We start from the raw sequence: 19,575 nt of genomic DNA on the forward strand, positions 1-19,575 counted from the left end.
GCGTTGTATTATAGCTTTCATAACGCCGACGCCGCGAAATTGTAGCGTCCCAGTGGTTCTCGGCCCCGACACTCTCGTCCCTTCGCACCAAGGCCGGGCGGTTACATCGACAGTTTAATAGCCACGTCGATCTCTCCCGCCGCGTCGCGATCGCCCGTAATTTCGCTTTCTCCGTTTTCCCCCGGTCGGCCGAATTCAAGCTGGGCCTGATAACGTTTTCGGATCTTATCGCGGGACTAGCCGTGAGACAAAATGTTATTCCGGTGGCTTGCTTCGACGCGCGATAGAAAAAATGTGGGCAGTTGCGAACCTGTAACGAGCGGCGAATTGGTTCCTATATCGCGAGGAGCACGTAGAAGTAATATATGGGATCCATTCTTCTCTCCCTATATCTTGCTCTTTTCCTCTTACGCGCAGGCCCGTCCTACCAGTTATTATCCGGAGTAATCGTGCCTAAAAGCCGGTGCCCGCTTTTGATTAAAATTGGCTTTTAATTCATTTGGCAGCCTCTAATCTCGCGGCGGCTCCGATCAGAGGGAACCAGAGCGAGGACGAGCGGGGGAGGGAGAGGGGGAGCGGGGAGGAGAAAGTTAAGGGAGAGAAGACAGAGGTTTGAAGCGAAAAATTTAGTGGCTTCCTCTCTTCATCTCCTCATACGCGCCGCCAAGTTTGCGAGTGCGTCATGAATAAATTCCGATGTAGCACCTTTCGGCAAGATATATTGCACCGATCGATTGCGGATAGGACTTGGAATGCTTCACGCCAAGCTCTAAAAATTTTATACTTCGCAAACGGTACTCGTTAAAACAATCATTTTAATTTTTACGTGCATTCCTGAGTTTTCTTTTTCTTTTTTTTTTTTCCTGTCTTTTCTTTTTCGGCTTGTCTTATTAATTTATGGAGCCTCGGAGCTCGCAGAATCGCGCGGAACATTTTCACTTTGACGTTCCGGCATTTTTATTATTTTTCACGACACCGCTTTTCTCGATTTTACGAAGTGTCTGGGGTATCAAGATGCTTATTGTGCTCGGCGCACATTCTTGCACTTCGAGGAAAAGATTCATCGCCCGGGTAAGATCCGTCGAATGGAAGATTGAAATCAACGCGTCGCAGACGGCGGTCTCGAAACTCCGTGCGTCTGGCAACTTACTAACAAACGCGTCAGCACTCGAAACGGCGCGCCGGCCTCGCTTCCTTTCTTTGATAACGATAACCATCGCTTCGAGACGAAGCGACAGTTTCCCTGTGATTGCTTCGGTCGCCGGCGATGTCGACGGCGACGAGGTACCGGAAATGTGAAAGTTCGGTAATGGGTAACTGGAGCGAGCAAACACGTATAGAGGACTTTGTGAAATGCGGTAACATCGCTCGGGTTGTTATCATCGTATCTTTTTCCGCCATTGTGCCGCAGATATTGCGCGACGCATACTTAAAATTCCGGTGTCACAAACCGGAAGGAAGGGAGTTATCGAACCCCGTGCTCAATAGTTTCTGATTTATTTGCAACCATTGCGATACCGTATTACCATGTAACGCACATTCGGTGTCTCATTATCGATATGCTAGCTTCGCTGCGTCCGAATTTCCATATCCCGTGCAGCTCCCTCAATATCTCTGACAAAGTTCGTATTAAGATAGCGGTAGCTATGTGTTTCAAACTGGTCTTCATCATAATGCCGATCGCTTCGTAAAACTTTTTACCGTTTTGCCAGTCGAAATTGTTTACGGTTAACTGATTCTCGAAAGAGGAAGTTATCGACGTCTGTTATCAACTTTATTAAGATTTTTATTAAAATAAAATATTCCTCGCTGTTGCAAAATTATTTGGCAGATTTTTCACGAAATTATTTAATTAATAGTAAAGTGGTCGGATAAAAACTTTTACGACGAAGCTTTTTTTATTTAGCTCGGTTGTTCTTTTTAATACGAGATGATAATTATTTGATAAACGTCGTATACCTTGTTGCGTATTTACCACTTATTTAAATTGCAAAGTGATTGCATTATTTACGATTAATTATTTAATTGAAAGGCGCTCTTTGAAATGTATCTCTCAATTGCTACTTACAAATCGCTGCGTCAATATTTATTAAGTTTATCTACCGCCGCGTTAAAGGGTATCTAACCACGTACGTATTTCTTGTATAGTGTTTAGCGAGTTAAATGATATATGAAAACAATAGTTTCTCTTTAATGATATTATCGGAATCGACATCCCATTCCGAGCTAAATCCAATTAATTAGTGTAAGTGGCGCAATTAATTGGCGCGGACTGCACACCATAGGCTAGTGAGATAGCAGTTTCAGATTAAGTTCTCTGCTTCTCACTTTTTCTTTTTTTTTTTTTTTTCTTTCTTTTTTTTTTTTTGCGTCCGCGAAGACCCGTGGAATGGCAATAAGGGAAAGAGGCACAAGCAGAGGAAAAGAGACGAGAGAGAGAGAAAGAGAATTAGGCGGAGTTAAAGAAGGGCTTTACGAGGCAGTTCGGGGACATTCTTGATTTCGGTGTTGGAGGAGAATCCGACGAGAACCACTTGAATTTAACGAGGCTCCACGGCAAATGGGCCACCCTGCAGACTCGTCTTCTTTATTTTCTCTATACTACTGGAACTTATGCTGCACTACTAACCCATGAGCAAACACTCGATCTTAAGATTGCGCCTTTCGTCACAAAGTTTTCGAGAAAAACGATCGGGTCTAAACAAACCTATCAGTGAAAGAATAAAACTTTTGCCTTTTCACTTTGATTTTTTTTTTCCTCATTACGGCGCGTACCATATGTCGAAGCAGAATGGCTTTGGAAACGATGAACTATATCTGACTTTAATATAATCTGAGAAATAAACGAATGTTACGTAAAATAAAATAAAGAATATAAATATATTATAAACATTTTTATTTTCTAAGTAAAATACTTAAAAGAAAGTAGAAAATTTAATACGAACTTTAGCCCAATGATACTTGAATATAATATATCGCGTTTGACCCAGTTCTGGTAATGCCGTTTACGGCAAGCGAGCGCATCGGTGGATATTTCTCGCGCCCGGAATAAAGAGAAAAAGAGAAGACGTTCGTCGTGCACCTGTACCTGGTTGGTCCCTTTTCTTTTTTTTTTTTCCATCCGGCGGACAAAGGGTGCCTGCTTCTCGCCCGACGAAAATTTCGTAACACCAAGTAGAAAGAATAGTGGGAAAGAGGGGCAGAAAGGAGGAAGATAGAGAGACGGCGCTGCACCGGCCACGGTGCAACGTGCACTTCGGGGTCGAGGCACGACAGGATCCGCTAAGTGGCAAAGCACACACCGGACGGTCTGTGCCTCCTTCATTAGCACCAACTAGCCTCGGCGGTAGGCTTAGCCCGAGTCTTTTCTTCTTTTCTGCCGGTGCCGAAGAGAGCGCTTGGTAGAGGGGCCCCGGCGTCGTTGTAGGTACAACTCGCGCCATAAACCCCGACGAGGTCTCTTCTCGGAAATATGCCAGCGCGCATACCGAAGCACAAAACGGTTCGCTTTGTGCATCCTGTCGCCTGTCCTCCGGGATTGAAGCGTCGTGTTGTAGTAGAAACTGCGAGAGTTTCTCGAGGCCTCTCGTGTTCTTCCGAGTTATTCCCACATTTACAATGCATATTATTTTACGCGAAGTTGCAGCTCTTTCCTTCTTCTCGGAAAGAATATTTTTAGAAATAGGTCCGAAGCCGTTAGCCGCACTTTTATCGGCGGGAATAATCTCTTACGTCACTCGCGTTATGTTAATCGATGCGTTTTTGGTGGAAACAAGAATCGCGTAATGAGGTCTCGTATCGTTTTGTGTTACAGAGAAGCTCACCACACAATCAGAAGATTTCAGTAGGAAGCTGTACATCTTTGCGGAGAAGAGCCAACGATACATTTGCTTCAATAAGCGGTGGAAACTCGTCGGCCTGGTAATTATTCGCCTACCAATTAGTAGACATGCTCCATCATTTCGAGCGAGCGGGTAGTTTTACACGCGCCCGGTAAACGCCTCGTATTGTAGCGTCTGTAAATGTCTATCATCACCTGCGCGCAAAGCTGTAATTTACAAATTGGATCATTAAGTGCTTGATCACTTAAGGCTTTAACCTTTGAATGCGTATTACAAACTTCAATTTTATTCAGCTATTAAGTACGAAGTACTAAGCTTTATCTCTAAAATACTTTTTATTAATGAGTATTAATTCTCTTTTTTTTTTTTTATTATATACAGTAGGTTTATATTATTTTTATTAATTTAGAACTTGATATTTTAAGCGGTTTGTCAAGGCTTAAAAAAAATTAATCGCCATTCGATTATACTTTGCATATCAAACGATTTTTATAGACGACATTTTTATCCTTTTGCAGTTTCATATATTTTAAATTTTAATGTAATATAAAAATAACGTGCTGCACAACCGTCGGTGTTAGCAGAAGCGAATTATTCAACGTCAATCCGTATTACAACGTATATCGGAGCTGCAAAGGGGTAAAAGTCGAAGTGTCGGATAGCGTATCGTGAACCGTCGACTATCTGTTTGCAGCCGAAAAAACAGAAGGGACCGATGTGCCAGTTTTACGAGGTGTACAACGGTTCCTATCTAAGGTACAGGAGCGCCGTCGACGGGACGCGGTACATCGGCTTCAACAAGTTCGGCAAGCCAATGAAGAATCCCCACGGCAGGCAGGAGTGCTTCAACTTCATCAAGTACAACCCTCACGCGGACATAAACCACCACAACAGTCTGGTGAACATGGAGATGGGCGGTATGGAGCCGCGGGAGCCGTACGTCGTCTCGAGGAAAACGTCGCCGGTGATGAGGGCCGCGAAGAACTCCCTGTTGCAGGCCGACAGTGCGAGGGGGCACGTCCACACGTCCACGCACCGCCATCGGCACTCGAATCGCTGGAAGATGCGGCAGGACGGCGGGGACTCGGGACCCCGGAGACGGCACGAGAGCCGCCACCTCGTCGAGGCCAGCAAGTATTGAGCCGCGTGCGAGCTCGCCGATCAAGACTGCCTCCTCCGTACCCCGTGAGAACCTGAGATCAGAACTGCCAAATACGCTGGTGGATCCGCACGGTCGGGATATCAGGAGCTCCAATTAACGGCGCCTCATGTGTCGCGACTCGAAGCACCACGTATTCGTTCGAACGGAATTAAGAATCGCGGGCGCGGCTCGCTCCGTGCGCACACACGCCTTAAGCTGCGCCCGTAAAGCTTCCGTTTCCACCCGGACTCGCGGCAACCGTGCCCCGCGGCGGAGACGGACGTTCGTCGTCGAGATTAGCGTCCAGATCGGCGGAGGGGATTCCGCCGCGACGAAGCTATCTCAATTTTCACGTGGTTAAGTTCGATTTACACTTGCCCCGACTGACCCTTTCAGGCAAGTATGTACCTCGTAACGTATAAGAGCGTTTTTCTTTCGAATCGTTGATTCCTCGTCGATTTAATTCGCGCGCGGTTTATCGCTCGTTATCTCTCTGTCTCTTTTTTACTCACTCTCTATCTATATCTTTTTTTTTCTCTCTCTCTCTCTCTTTCTCTCTCTCTCGTGACGAAGCGCGTGGCCAATAAGTAGAAAATAATTCGTTTTTTTTTTTCTTTTCGATGCTGTGCGTCGCGGTAATTCGCAGAAAACGTGCGATACTGCGCCGGTCATGTAAATTCATTCAAGCCTGTTATCGCCTGGTCGATCGTATGGCGACGTGAACGAAAGGAATTCACATCGCGTAGCGTAACCGAACGGCTGCTGTGCTTCGAGCGCGGTCACCGGCCCGCGATGGTAGCGCAAAGAGACGCGCGAACGGCGTACGTCGATGGACATGTGTTTCCCAATTTGCCCGACAGAAATCACTCGTCTCTCTTTCGGGTATATCGCGAAATACTACAAAATGAATAAATAACACAACTTCGAGATATTAATATAATTTCTTTAGACAGTATTTATATAAAAAGAAAGAAACAAAAAAGAAAGAAAAATTCAATCGAGATGCATTGAACATATTTTGAAGTAAAATGACTCGCTTGTTCCTATGAAACCTTAATGCGACACGGTATAAGCAACAAAAAAAAAAATAATTAATAAATAAATAAATGATAAACGCGCACAACAAAATTAATACGCCGCGCCCGAACAAGCGTTTGATGAAGCTAATTCGTCTATTCGGCTCAATCAAGCTTCTATCTCGGTAGCGAATTACCATTTTTGCCGAATCGTAACGTGTTGGTACAAACAAATTCGTCGTCGATGTGTGGATGAATTGTAAACGGGGACATTGTCGGCGCTGGTCCAGCGAGGAAATATTTGTCACGTCGTGAACGCTCATACGTCGCCACTCTTACGCCCGCCTGCGCAGTTAGAGTTCACGCCGCGCAAGACTCTCTCGCTCGCTGTGCTAATTACGCGCCTAACGTAGCGTGCGTGCGTGCCTGACCGCGTGTATGAATAATGTGTGCGTGTGCCTGCCTGCGTGCGTACGTGCGTGCCCGCGATGTACACGCAGGCCTCACCGCCGCCGACGCACAAACTCGCGGCGCGATCGATTACGAACGTGCCGGAGTCCGACAACCGACGACAAGTCCTTCGGGGTTCCCTCTGGGGTGACTCACTAGACTCTCCTTCGCGCCGAGCGGCGAATCGGGACCGCGTCGGGATCGTAATCGGCACCCTTGAAAATTAACGCGATGTCGTCGTGCGACTTTGAAATAGAAGGAACAAAATGTTTCAGATGCGGGACATTTGAAGGCTTGGTGGCAAACAAGCAAGGCTGGAAGTGCCATGTAATATTGAAAAAAAAAAAAAGAAAAGAAAAATAAAAAAAAAAGAGATAAAAGAAAAAGAAAATTACTTTTGTATTCATAGAAGAGCTCTCTACGCTAACGGCGCAGCGAATAATGCAGAGCTGTGCATGTAATTTTTGAGAGGATTCTTATACGAGACGCCAGACAGAGATAAAGAGTATTTTTTCTATACTTTTTCAAATAAATAAAATGTAGTTTTTCATTTTTGTACTCTTTCCAAGTGCTCGTCTGTGTTCCTCTATCTCTCAAATGCAAGACGACATCGACTAATTAACGGCATATTTCTTAAACGATTCCACGTGGAAAACTTGCTCTTGGGGAATTTCCCTTTGTGCATACGAACGACGGCGATCGGTCAGAACTGCGTGTCCGCGTACGCGAGAGTACCATTGTACTCGTATGCACTCCGCGTGCATACGTATTTCGCCTCCGGGACGCGTGTGAGTGCGTGTAATATAATGCATTATCGTTAATGAACTTAATCCTTAGAACGCTATCGCAGACTGTATTATTAGGCTAGGTAACATGAATATATGACGCGGTGGCGATTCGACGAAGGGAACCAGGGGCGCCGACCTCTCTCCGTCACTTCGCGAGAGAACGTCTTGTGCGAATCTTACTTTTTCCGCTTCTATTTTCCGAGATCGAGCGCCGACCTCTCGCGCTCGCGTTTTAACTTTTCACGAGGCACACGGAAGGCACCCCGGAGAGGTTTATGTTCGTGGACTCGCCACGTAAGGAGCGCCTGCCCCTTTTCCCCCTCTTCCCTTTCCCAAAAAAAAATAAAATAAAACTTAAAAAAAAAAAAATAAAAAAAAAAAGAAGAAGAAGAAGGAAGAAAGAAATCGCTCCCTAGATAGCTTATTTATTGAAATCAGGTTTAGGTATTATTACGAAAGCCGAAATGTCCGAAAAACCCTTCGAGAAACCTTTGTACGTATATATATGTATATGAAGATATGCGCTGCTCTCTTTCCATCATTTTCATCGTTCATCCTTCTCTCGTTCTCTTCTTTTCCCTATCACACTTTTTTAATTATCATTTCGCGCAACGTCATGTCACAATTGCGAATTATCTAATCATTAATTGTTAATTCAACGGATTTTAGCTTATTTATATATTTGTTTTTTTTTTTTAACGCGTCAGAAATTCTTTACGAAAAGCTAGCGATCGGTAATGTTGCGTTTATACGTCGTTTAACATTCTATCCACACTTCATTGTTATAATAAGGAATATTCGTAAACATTTTTAAGAATTTTAATCAACGTTTTTACAAAACTAAAATTTACTTGAAACCGTTTTTCTTCTCTGTTTTCTTTCGCTAAAATTAAATTATTGAAACGCACCCTTTATACGCGGCGGTCTGAAAAAAATACTCAATACCTGATTAACTTAATTGCATTCGAGCGGCAGTGCATAAGAAAGCTTATTCCTACGGATGTTTGTATGTGTGTTACAAATGTAGGGAGCAATAATGTGCACGTAGTAACGCCACGTTACGTGCAACGAATCCGAAATTCAATTTTGCCATGCGTTTAATAAAAATTGGATATATAATTTTTTTTTCTTTTTGTTTTAAAAATTTATATTATATCTAAAAGAAATTCTTTCTTGTTTCTTTTCGACTGCGAACTGTTTTTTTTTTTAATTACGTTGAAATTGGACTTCTTTCGATGATTCGTTATCGGCACGTGGCGAGTGCAAGCTGAGCACGATAAGATGTCGCGTGTAAACAGAAATTAAACGCCAATGCAGCAAATGACCATGAGAAAGGCATAAAATCCGACGCTTATAATTTAATAACAGATAACTAATCTAACGTGTATATGTATGTATTGTAATATGAATATTGTAACTCCGCCTCTAAAACTTAACCAACTCGTTTTATATGTGTAAGCATAGTGTCACGTAGCGAGAATCATCACGGCGTTCATGGCGATGCGGAGAAAAAAGAAAAAAAAAAGAAAAGAAAAAAAAAATGACAGATTAATTTTTATGGAGTATGCGAGTCTCCTCGAGATTGTCACTGACTCTGTCGTTCTACGTATATGTGTAAAAAGAAGAAAAAAGGAAAGCGTTTCCCGACCAGCGTCACTTTCGCGACCTTATCGAGACTGCTCGTAATCGCGGCCACCTCGGAATTAACTTTTGGAGATCGGAGATCAGTGCCATCGATTCGTTTGTTATCGTCTAGTTTATATATATTTTTACATTGACAAATTTTATTTGGTGTTTAAATTCTTTCGTTGGCGTCGCGTGACGCCGCGGTCTTATCGTTGCCGCGTGACTCGATTGCGAGCAGAGATCATCACCGCCCGTCCTAGCCTTACCACCCTCTTCCCCTCCTTTTTTTTACTTTCTCATCGACGAACCCGGAAACAAAAAAAAGAAGAAAAAGAAAAAAAGAAACGGCAGACGAAACGAATAGGACACAAGAGATGAATCTGACTATCCCTTTCCCTCCCTCCCTCCCTCCCTCCCAACACCCTCTCCTATAGATAGATAGTATACATACTAAATAAAAGAAGAAAAAAGTAAAGTATAAATATTATATATATAAATAAAACAAAAAAAAAATATATGAAAGATGTGTATTGTAAGATATTTAATACCGACTTGTCTTAGGCACACCCGATGACGATCGATAACAATGAAACGATGATAATAATTATTACGATGATTGTTGTATAACGAACGACGACGATGATGATATTCTACACTGTAATTTGCGTTGTAATATAGAGGCCCCACCCGTTACCCACTAAATCGATGTGTCGATGTACCCTCGGCCGTGCTGTGCTCGTGTGCACATTTCGAAGGGATGACGCGAGGGGAAAGGGGGGGAAGGAGGGAAGGAGAAGAGAAATCGGAACGTTGCAGGTGCGTCGCGCTTTGGACGACGGCCAATCAGCCGAACTGAGATTTTTCTACGAGAAGGACCGGGAGCCACTTTCGTAACTGGCCGACGTTCAACGACCGTCGCACTCGGGACGGGAAATTAGATCGGTTTCGATCGCGCCTTCGCGCTGCGCGGCGTTAATCATCCCCGACCGTCGCGCGGAGGCTACACACACACCCGAACGCCTCACACTTATACACGAACACACACGCACACACTCGTCCTGTTTACGATGTGCAGCAAACCTATTACAAACGAGCATAGCACGTCCGGCAGCAACTAGCAATAATATAACATTCCAACTTAAATCGCATATGTACTGCGAATTCTAATAATGTGTGCCGCCATACGAGAAAGAAAAAAAAAGAAAAAAAAATAAAAAAAAAAAAAACACTGTCAAATACACGCTCATACACTGCTATTCATCGTATTTATTATCGTACCGACTTCTTATCCCTCTAATGGCCATAATCGCGTGTCCGCGTGCAAAACGACGATGTGAGGGAACGGCAGCTGAACCAGTCTCCGGAGCGATAAAGTAGCGGACATACGATTTAGTCTAACGAGTTATGCAAACTGCAGAAACGTTTGCAAAAGAAAAAAAAAAAAAAAGAACAATACATAAATCAAAAAGAGAGGGGAAAAAGAAATGAAAATCGAGCGAAAGACGGGTTTATTTTACGCCTAATGTTTTATAGCATTCGTAGTATTATTACTCTCTTTTTTTTTTCTCTCGAAATTTAAAAGTAATGAATAGCAATTGGCAGCGTTTTTTTTTTTTTGGTAACGTTATTTTTTTTATCTGCAACAATGCGCATCGTGTGAATAATTTTTATTACGGCATAATAAATATCATTGCGATAAAGTTTCTAAATGGCGGCTTCGAAAAAGGGGTTTCCGCCGTAAAGAAGAACTGGACTTCATAAAGAACGCCGAATTTCTACCGGCGATGGATTTGTGAGACTGTCAATGTATTTGACAATCCACTTGAACCGTCTCGAGACCGAAAGTCAAAATCAAACACATCAAACATATCCCTGTGGTGGCGGCAACGGCCGAGCCGAGAGGTCCTCTATTTGCGGTGGTTGAGAAAGAATTTGGGGTTTTTTTTTTTTTTAGAAAGCGGGGGAGGAGAGAAAAATGTTTGAAAGAAAAAAAAAAAAGCGAGACAAAGATGTGAATCTCATACTCACTTGTCTAAAAATCTCAAGCTATCCCACAAATCTTGCGCTTTACATCTCACTATCTCCCATTCAAGTGTTTAACTTGAAATCGGCCCCGACGGAACCGTTGAGTTGCACCCTTTCTTATTTCTACACAAAGTGCCCGCCGTATCCTCCTCTCTTCCGAATCGTCGCGTACCCCTTTTCCTGCCTTCACCTTTACGGCCCCCTCGACATCAACGTACATTCACGCGTCACCGGCCAGGTTGACAATGTTCCAGGGTGCACGAGTTCCCGCATCTAAGATCCTAAGATTACCTTCTTCGTCGCGCGGCTTTCGTGTTCCCCTACAGGAAACTCTATCTTACCGGATAATGCCTGTAATCCGCTTTGGTTTGGGCGGTTTGGCGCTCCGGAATTTCACACGAAACGCACACATCGGTCAACGGTACGTACAAATAAGGCGTTTAAGATAATATATAATCTAACGTGAAATCTCTATATCGTTTCTTAACTTTTTAAATGATAATCATTTCGTTCAGTCGAATTTTTACGTTTCAATTATTTACGTGCGTTTTAATTTTTTTTTATTTTTAATTTTTTTTTTAAGCGAAAACATTGTTTGTATCTTGTAACATTAATGCTTTACGTGAAAATGTCAAAGTATCTCTAATAGCTCGGTGGATTAACGAATGTAGCGGCGCACGCCCGCGCGCGAAAAGATGCTCCCGGCGTAGCCTCCAATTAAGATTTCTCAATTAGCGTATCTTATTTCGCTGTCGCTTATCTGCCGACCTACTCTTAACAAGTTCCCGCTTGTTCCACCGATTCTCTGGGCCAGTTTTCGACCGACCGATTGGCCGGTCGATCTATTTTCTGAACGTTGCTTTACCTGCATACACGCGCGCGCGCTTTGTGGCCTGCAGCAATGCCGCCCTCGTTAAAAATCGAGTACCGCCGCGCCAGAAGAATATTAAGTCGACGATTCATTAGAGGAGATTCTATCGCGCGACCGCTTTCCCTTCTTGTTCGCTACCATCTGCGACCACGTACTATTTTGTAAGCAGCATCGGGGAGAGATCAGATATACCGTATCCTCGCAATTAGACGCACATACGTTTAATTATCTCGCGCATTAAATGCCCATTAGTTTCCGAAGAATTGGTCATTCTCAGTCAATTTAATCGACACGAATTCATGGTACATTAATTACATTATCGCAGCGGGTTGCGAGTGCACGTTTAATTTTCTGAACACTTAATAAAATATAAAAAAAAAATAAAAAAAACAACGTCATAAAGTTATCGCTCGTAATTAACGCGCGCCTTGGAATACTGTGATATAATAGAATTACTGTTTCGCGTACTATTTAGATTTTAATTAGATTACAATCGGATTTCAACGTTTATCGGTAGAATAAAAAGATATACTAAAAGATTAAAAATCGACATTGTTGTAAAATATAATCCTGACTCGGCTGCGAGTTCTTTGTCCCGTCGTATTAAAAATTGTAACTTCCGGTTTGTGTTTCTTTCGCCTGCGGTTTTCTTTTGAAATGTCTCCATTTATGGGAGCTTTAAAAGGCGGTTGTTCTGGTCTTTCAAAGAGGGAGCGACTCGGAGATGTCCCTTCAGCAAATTGGTCGCTGAGGTAATGCCAACTGGTGGGACAAAGTCGGGACAATTCTAAAAGAACAGCGACAATCCGAGAGCGGGGAATGCAGAATGAGAAAGGACTGGACTCTCGGAAAAAGCGTGGTGGAGAAAGAAAGAAGGAAGGATTTCTGTTTTCCATACTCCGGCGATTCGGTAGTTTCTTGCAAGGAGCATGTTGCATAATCAAAATGCCAGAACGTCCGCAATCACGTTTTTGACTTTGACAAACGCTGCAGAAAAGTTCAATACGATTTGTTTCCATCACGCGGCAATCGCGATTATGTAAATCTTCTAATACATTTTACCGTGTAATTTTTTCTTTTTTTTTTTTACACTTCGAAATTTGCATACAATTTCCATCAATAGGTTTTGGTTCGGTTGAAGTAAATCGCTCGAAAGATCTTCGGGATACTCCCACTTAAAGGTCTCGGTTCCAACATTTGCGCACTTTCCACGTCAATATGTTTTTCTCGTGTCCCGTGTCTACGCGCAGAGGAGGTCAAATACCAAAAAAATCTCGACGAGCTGGAGAAGAAACTGGTTGAATCACCGTGGTTACCCTGACAATGCGGAGCCAGCCAGCCTCGGTAAATATTCGATAGACAGCTCCGCAGCATTGTGAAATCTCGACTGTTCTTTTAACACGCCACGGATTTTGCCGCGGCTGGATTTATGTGCGGACCTGCCGGGTGGTCACCAGCGCGTCACGCAACGGAGAAAATCGTAGGAAATTCCACGTCGATTTTTCGCGCGTTACGCCCCTTCCTTCGCTCACACGAGCAACGGAAGCACCAGGTGGACTTTCTCTCGGTTTTTTCACCCTTGGGTACGCACGGTTCTCACCCGGTAAATGCGACTAGGATGCGACTCTTTGGATGATCCGAATGAACGGTTATCCGTGCCAGCGTGAGATCTTTTGTTACATGCCTTACTATAGACGCCGTTCTCGAATATGTTTCAAATTTCATTCACAAGGGATCTCACTGAAGATTTTGAATACATATTGCGAATATTCCTATTCTTTCATCGCTAGCGCCGCTAAAGTACCGCCGATAGACACGTTACGCTCTATTCTAATATTACCGTTCTTCTATTTTTGTTATAATAAAAGAACTTCTTTTTTTCTTTTTTTTTATGAAGTAATGTATAATATTTAAATAAGATTTATTTGGTATATTATTGATTTAGCGTGTGACTGCTGAGTGATCGTAGGTAATTCGAAAAGCATTGATACTTCGTCACCGTCTTGTTACCGGTTTGTCTTAATTGGGCCAACCAACGAATACGCGTATAAATGTTCCGACCGCTTTTTCGACCATCAAGCCTTATCGGCCCATTATCCGTAACCGTGGCTACTTCGTAACCGAGAATATCGTGAATCTCAAATGGTCACTCATAAACGTAGAAAAAAGAAAGAGAAAAAGAAAAAATAAATGAGGAAAATGGAAAATGATAGGATAAGAGACAACTCGTAAGTTTGAACAAAGCCTACCGACAAGATTATCGCTTTTCTTTAAACACCGAACTGTTAAACAAACGATAAGAAAATGTACTTATTTATAATCTCGTGTAACGAATATTGATACAGTAAGTTACCTTAAATTGTTTAATCATTTTTTTTTCTTATTACGGTATAAATATTTTTGTATAATTTTTTTTATTCAGTATTTAAAGAAAAAGAAACGAACTGGCAAGAAGCCGCGGCGTTAAAATTATAACTTCTATGAGCAATTATATGCCTCGGTCCCTTTAAGTGATTCTCTTCCCTGATCTCGTCATTTATCTTATCGTCGTTTTATGGCGAATGTAATTTCACGGAGAAACACTCTCGGAAGTGATATGAGAGGTCGTCGCGAGCTCCTGCACCGGCACCTCGCACGGTAGAGACAGGTAATTGTGCGCTACTTTACGAGGACGATAAGTTAGGCCGTTGCAAAAACTAATACCCGGCAAATAACAGGCATTACTTATTCTTACGCCGGTATATGGCCACGGCATCGGACCCCTGGGCCAAGGGAGCCTCGACTGATATTGCATTACGCCTATATGATATATGCATTCGCGCCTTTTACAACTTTCGCACTCGGGACTGCTACCAGGTACGCGAGTACGTGTAGAGAGGCATTTATTGTATTGATGGCCTAAGTTCTCGTGTTACTGAGTCCACAGATGACGACAGGAAAATATAAAGAGACGAAGAGAAGCAGCCGATTTTTATCTCCCATCTTCTACCAACCGAGAATTATGCCCGTTCGTAAATTTTCTGTTATGCCATGCTGCTCAATTTTTAGTATATACCCTTTTAAAAATTATTATCTTATTTTATATAAAATTTTGTTAAGATATTTAATTTGATATTATTTATTTAAAAATATATTGTTGCGAATTGACCGAGTAAGATCGAAATTGACGTGAGCGAGACATAAAATGCTGGAACATGAAGTATATTCTAATAGGAATCAACGAATGAGGTTAACTGCATGAAAACCGACAAAAGGCGAAACCGCATCAGACTCGGAAATTCAATGAGTATTACGAAATTTTCTGCTGGCGTCAGTCGATTTCATGGATATTCTGCCAGTCACCCCGACTAGAGTAAAGAGCTCACGTGAAAAAGAATCTCTTCTGGCTAATAATAAAGCAATCTGTGATTCTAATCTCGGTTCTTTCGGGCCTTTCTGTTCTGTCCCTTAAAAAAAAAAAAAAAAAAAAAAAGAAGTAAGAAAGCCGACACAACTTTCGGGACAGGGGTGTTTCACATTCTATTCCATTATTTCAGAAAATCTATTAATTAAGCACGCCGCTGGAAGTTGCCTCGACATAATTTCTAAAATTATGGATATTAGCGTGACGTAAAGTGCACAAAGATTACGTGATCGTTACTCAGAGAACGCAGCAAATTACAAAACATCTTTAAAAGTCCCGAGCTAAACTAGACGTGCACGAAGGTTGGACGGCATGCACGTTATTTGTGACGCCTCCGGTTGTGATGACTTTATCAATAGCGCGGTATACGAAATAACTAAGGAATATAAATCTATAAAATAAACAAAATCCAATTATATATAGCGATATCGTAAAACAGGCATAAATTGTCCGCGTGTGCATCGACGTGCTACGCAGATTATAGGGTGTTCTCCCTTGAATATTCACTCGTTATACGCCTCTCTTCTTCTTCCTCTTTTCTCCGATGCACCGGCGGAACGCACGTATGGCACTCCCTCACGAGCCGGAGCAATTGAGAGCGACGCCATAAATATTCATCCCCCTCGTTATATTTACCCTTTCGTCATTTTTTAGCCGTAATACAATGCCGAGGAAGTGTGCCGAGTTGTACACCCTCTGCAGAAATATTATTCAAAAACTTTGGGGCGCCCTGGAACTTCCGTACAAAAGTTCAGCTATGTAGAAAAGCGTATACCTGATTTTAATAGGTATGTATAATATTGAAATCGTAACGCGATTATCTTATTTTTTTTTTTTATAACTTTGCACGTAACGTGTTAATTTACTAATTTATCTATAACACAAAATAACAGAACGACACGATCAATTAATACTTTTAAATATCTTTACGTTCGTTGTGGAATAAACCGAAACGAATTGAGCTAAAAGACTAAAAATCTATTCTTAATACGATATTTTATTGTCTTTAATGACGCGATGTCGGTTGCAACGGTGAAATATATCGAATAAAATCTGAAGATGGTGTTATCTATCGTATCCGTAGGAATTCGAAAGGCTGTCGTCCCTCTGCGTTATTTTCGATCTACGAAATATCGTAAAACGTTACTCGCGTCATCTCAGACGTGGATTACTCCGTAGATTCTGTAGAAGACCTCCGCGATCGTCGAGGCTGTTGGACGATCGCGTGAGATTTATGGAAAGAGACGGGACGCCGATAAGGATCGATCGATCCGGTGATTAAGACGTAATCTCGTTGGTCGATACCGATAAGTGCGTATGCGGTTACTTTAGTCCTATCCTGTTTCACGTTCCTGGCCGCCGTTATGCTGCATTTATTTTCGTTCGGCAATATCAGGCAGGAAAGGGATCGGCAGCGAATAATATATTAGCATTCCATTCGATCGCCAAGTTTATTGGCGGCTTTAATGCATTTTGCGAGGTTTACCGCTTATCTCCTGCCTACCTTTTAAGCACATACTTTTTCGATGAATAATTCAGGCTCCCGCGTAGATTTCACTCTCATTTTCTCTGCTCTAATCCACCCGCCTCCTCCTCCCCTCCATTCCCACCCGTCGTTTACCTATCGATTAATTCAATTTGTTCTTTTTTTCTAAAACCAGTACCTCTTTAACCCAGTTGTCTCCCGAGTACGAGCTTCTCTCGCGAGATATAACTCGAGATAAAGATTAAACGCAAGAAAGTTATATCGATAGGTAAATTAGATAGGGTATCGATAAAGTTAACGCATACAACCGATATTTAATGTCACGCACCCACGCTAGCGGGTACCAGTTAATCTGTTCCGCGATATTAAACGCCGAGCGATATCGTATCGCGCAGTAAGGGGGCTTTATCTCGAATAGTATCTGATGGCTAAAGAACAAAATATTCCCGCCGATATTATTTAATATGCCGATTGATTATCGTCGTACACGTGCAGTGGACATTGGCTCCGATCGTCCCACGGAAATCTATTCTAAATTACATAACTCTATATGGAAATCAATTCTCGAGCAGTTTGATCATGATAATGCGAATAATACCGTTGTGTCAATGATATCGCGCGCGAACAGAGATATGCAATTAACTTCGCGTAAGAGGATCGTTACGCTCGCCGGCGGGGGTGCGCGGGGGAACCGGTACGAGGAAGAAAGAATGGAAGAAGCTCTGCCTCGTAAACATCGATCACCGCCGCTTCCGCGCGTACTAAGTTTTGCGTCATCAATGTAAAAGCACGCACAATGGGCCGCAAGTGAGTTGACTACTATCGGCGTCATTAGCGAGGCGCCGTGTTCTTCTTACTTGTTGTTCGTGGAAGTGCCCCGGGGACCCTTCGTGCCGAATTGCGTAACGGCGTGACACGGGGGTCTCGTTAACGCCCAGCACGGCGCCCTATTCGGTGCCGATTTTATAAATAATCGCGGCCGCGTGTGCCCACGTTGGACCGGGGCCAGTACACGCCTAGAAAAATAAATAACAATGGTGCCCCATTGAATCCGATTCCTCTTTCCTCCGAACGGGTTGTCCGGTCCAGCGGCTTGTCCACTCGACGGTGAATGTGGGCGTCCCGAAGGTGCATTGGCAACGAATTCCTTTACCAAGACCACGTCTTCCTTCGCCGCTTTTTGTCACCGCGGTTGCCGCGCGATTTCCGGTGAAAACTGCTCCTCTTTTCCTCGTTAGGTTAATTTGCTTCGGGCTCGCGGCCAACTGGACGGTGGATCCTTCGGCAGGAAGTGCTGAACGAGACGCTGAAGTTCCACAAATTAACTTTCGCGCTGAAGAATTTAATTCGCTCTTGACCTCTCGCGAATGGAAAAGATTCCTCGCTCAAACTGGGAGATGCATATTTCTGCGACGAGTTTTTCGAATCGTTTCTTAAGACAACTGTTTCAATATGTTACATTCGGATATGTGATTTTTATGCCGATTACTTTGAATATATAAATGACAAATTAATTTATTACTCGTAAGCGTATCTCGCGAGGCTGTTAATTATCTCTCGATGAGAACAACTCGAATCAAAGTTCATTATTATTTCAGCCGTCGTATATTTTTACAATGTTGCGCGGTAAGAAGTTAATCTTATATTGTCTCACACCTTCGCTCGGGGGCGATTAGCGAGCTTGCATGCTCCATTTTGCGGAATTCACGCTGATAACGGGCGACTGGCGATGAAACAAGTTTGCTCTTTAACGCAAGACGAATAGTCGCTGCTATGAGTACCGAGAATTCAATTAACGTTCCGGGCGGTGACGAGGGCGGGGGTCTACGGGGGGTCTTCGCACGCCGCGCCGGCGGCCCGGAATTCGCGATAAGAGGCGCACAAGAGACACGCAGAAAGAGCGTTCTCTTGGTAAGCCGTGCGCGCGCCTCGCAGACGAATACAGGTAGATTGCGTATCTACATTCACCTGCGGAGGGAAGTCAGGCCAGACTGGCGCTTGATAAGCGGTCGTCGCGCGATAAGAGCGTGCAATAAGCGAGGGTAACGCACTCGCTTCTGTGGCGCGCTGTAGGGTGCTCGGCGGTGGATACTTTCGCGTAGGTTACAACGTACATCGATGTCGCGCGCGCCAAGCTGCATATTTGCACGATAAGCCAAAGAGGGATTCCCACCATTTGCTCAGCAACTAAGAAAACGGATTTTATCGTGCGAATAATTTTTTTTTTCCTTCCTCCTCTTTTATTGTCAATTAGACGAAGCGATCCGAGGGATTGTCAAGTGTCACCAGCGCCTGGCTCTCGGTCTTTGAAGTTTCATAGACGCAATTACTGTACAGTGTTTAATTAAAACGATGACAATCTTATGAAAATAATTTTTTTTTTTAAATTATGCTACATTAGTTTCGACAGCGAGTAGAAAAATTCAACGCCTTATCTCTGTAGAATTCTCTCTAATATTATGCGTCGGATATCACTCAACGTCGATGAGACCGTGCGATATCTCGCGACGAAGTACGCCTCGTTTCGTATATACGTCTTTCATAAGCGGGAAATTTTGGAGCTCCTCGAAACCAGGAGGGGGAGGGAGGGGGCCTCGGAAGGACGAGGCGGGAAGGAAAGGGGGACGAGTGAACGAGGCCGGCGAAAGGATGAAACCCGAAGTCGTCGCGGTGAAATGCGCTCGTGGTGTGTCCAGTGGTATATACCCACATCGGTTAGTAAGCGTGGGTGTAGATGTGGCGAGATTAAGCCCGGGCCCCGAGAGAGTCGCGTGGCCTTCCCTCCTTTTCGTGCCCCGCTAATTCCCCTATCAGGGGGCCACCTTTCGCGCTCTCTCTCTCTCTCCTTCTTCTCGTACCGGCTCCTCGCCGTGCCTCCTCGCTCTCGCGAGATGATGCCCACCGTCCCGCGAGCATAAAATACAGCC

The 19,575-nt window shown here is 43.5% G+C and overlaps 1 protein-coding gene across 3 annotated transcripts in view; it reads left to right on the forward strand.

The window, feature by feature from the left end:
- Nucleotides 1–10,119, forward strand: part of LOC139113133 (fibroblast growth factor 18) — a 103,113-nt gene extending 92,994 nt beyond the window's left edge. For all 3 annotated transcript variants that reach the window (XM_070674061.1, XM_070674062.1, XM_070674063.1), the window contains exons 4-5: nt 3,815–3,921; nt 4,537–10,119. In XM_070674061.1, the coding sequence (XP_070530162.1) occupies nt 3,815–3,921; nt 4,537–4,983 (554 nt within the window). In that variant the 3' untranslated portion in view covers nt 4,984–10,119. The remainder of the gene's footprint in view (nt 1–3,814; nt 3,922–4,536) is intronic.
- The last annotated feature ends 9,456 nt before the right edge of the window (nt 10,120–19,575 follow it).

The sequence above is a fragment of the Cardiocondyla obscurior genome, linkage group LG02 (genome assembly GCF_019399895.1).
Source record: "Cardiocondyla obscurior isolate alpha-2009 linkage group LG02, Cobs3.1, whole genome shotgun sequence".
NCBI classification, from domain to species: Eukaryota; Metazoa; Arthropoda; class Insecta; order Hymenoptera; family Formicidae; genus Cardiocondyla; species Cardiocondyla obscurior.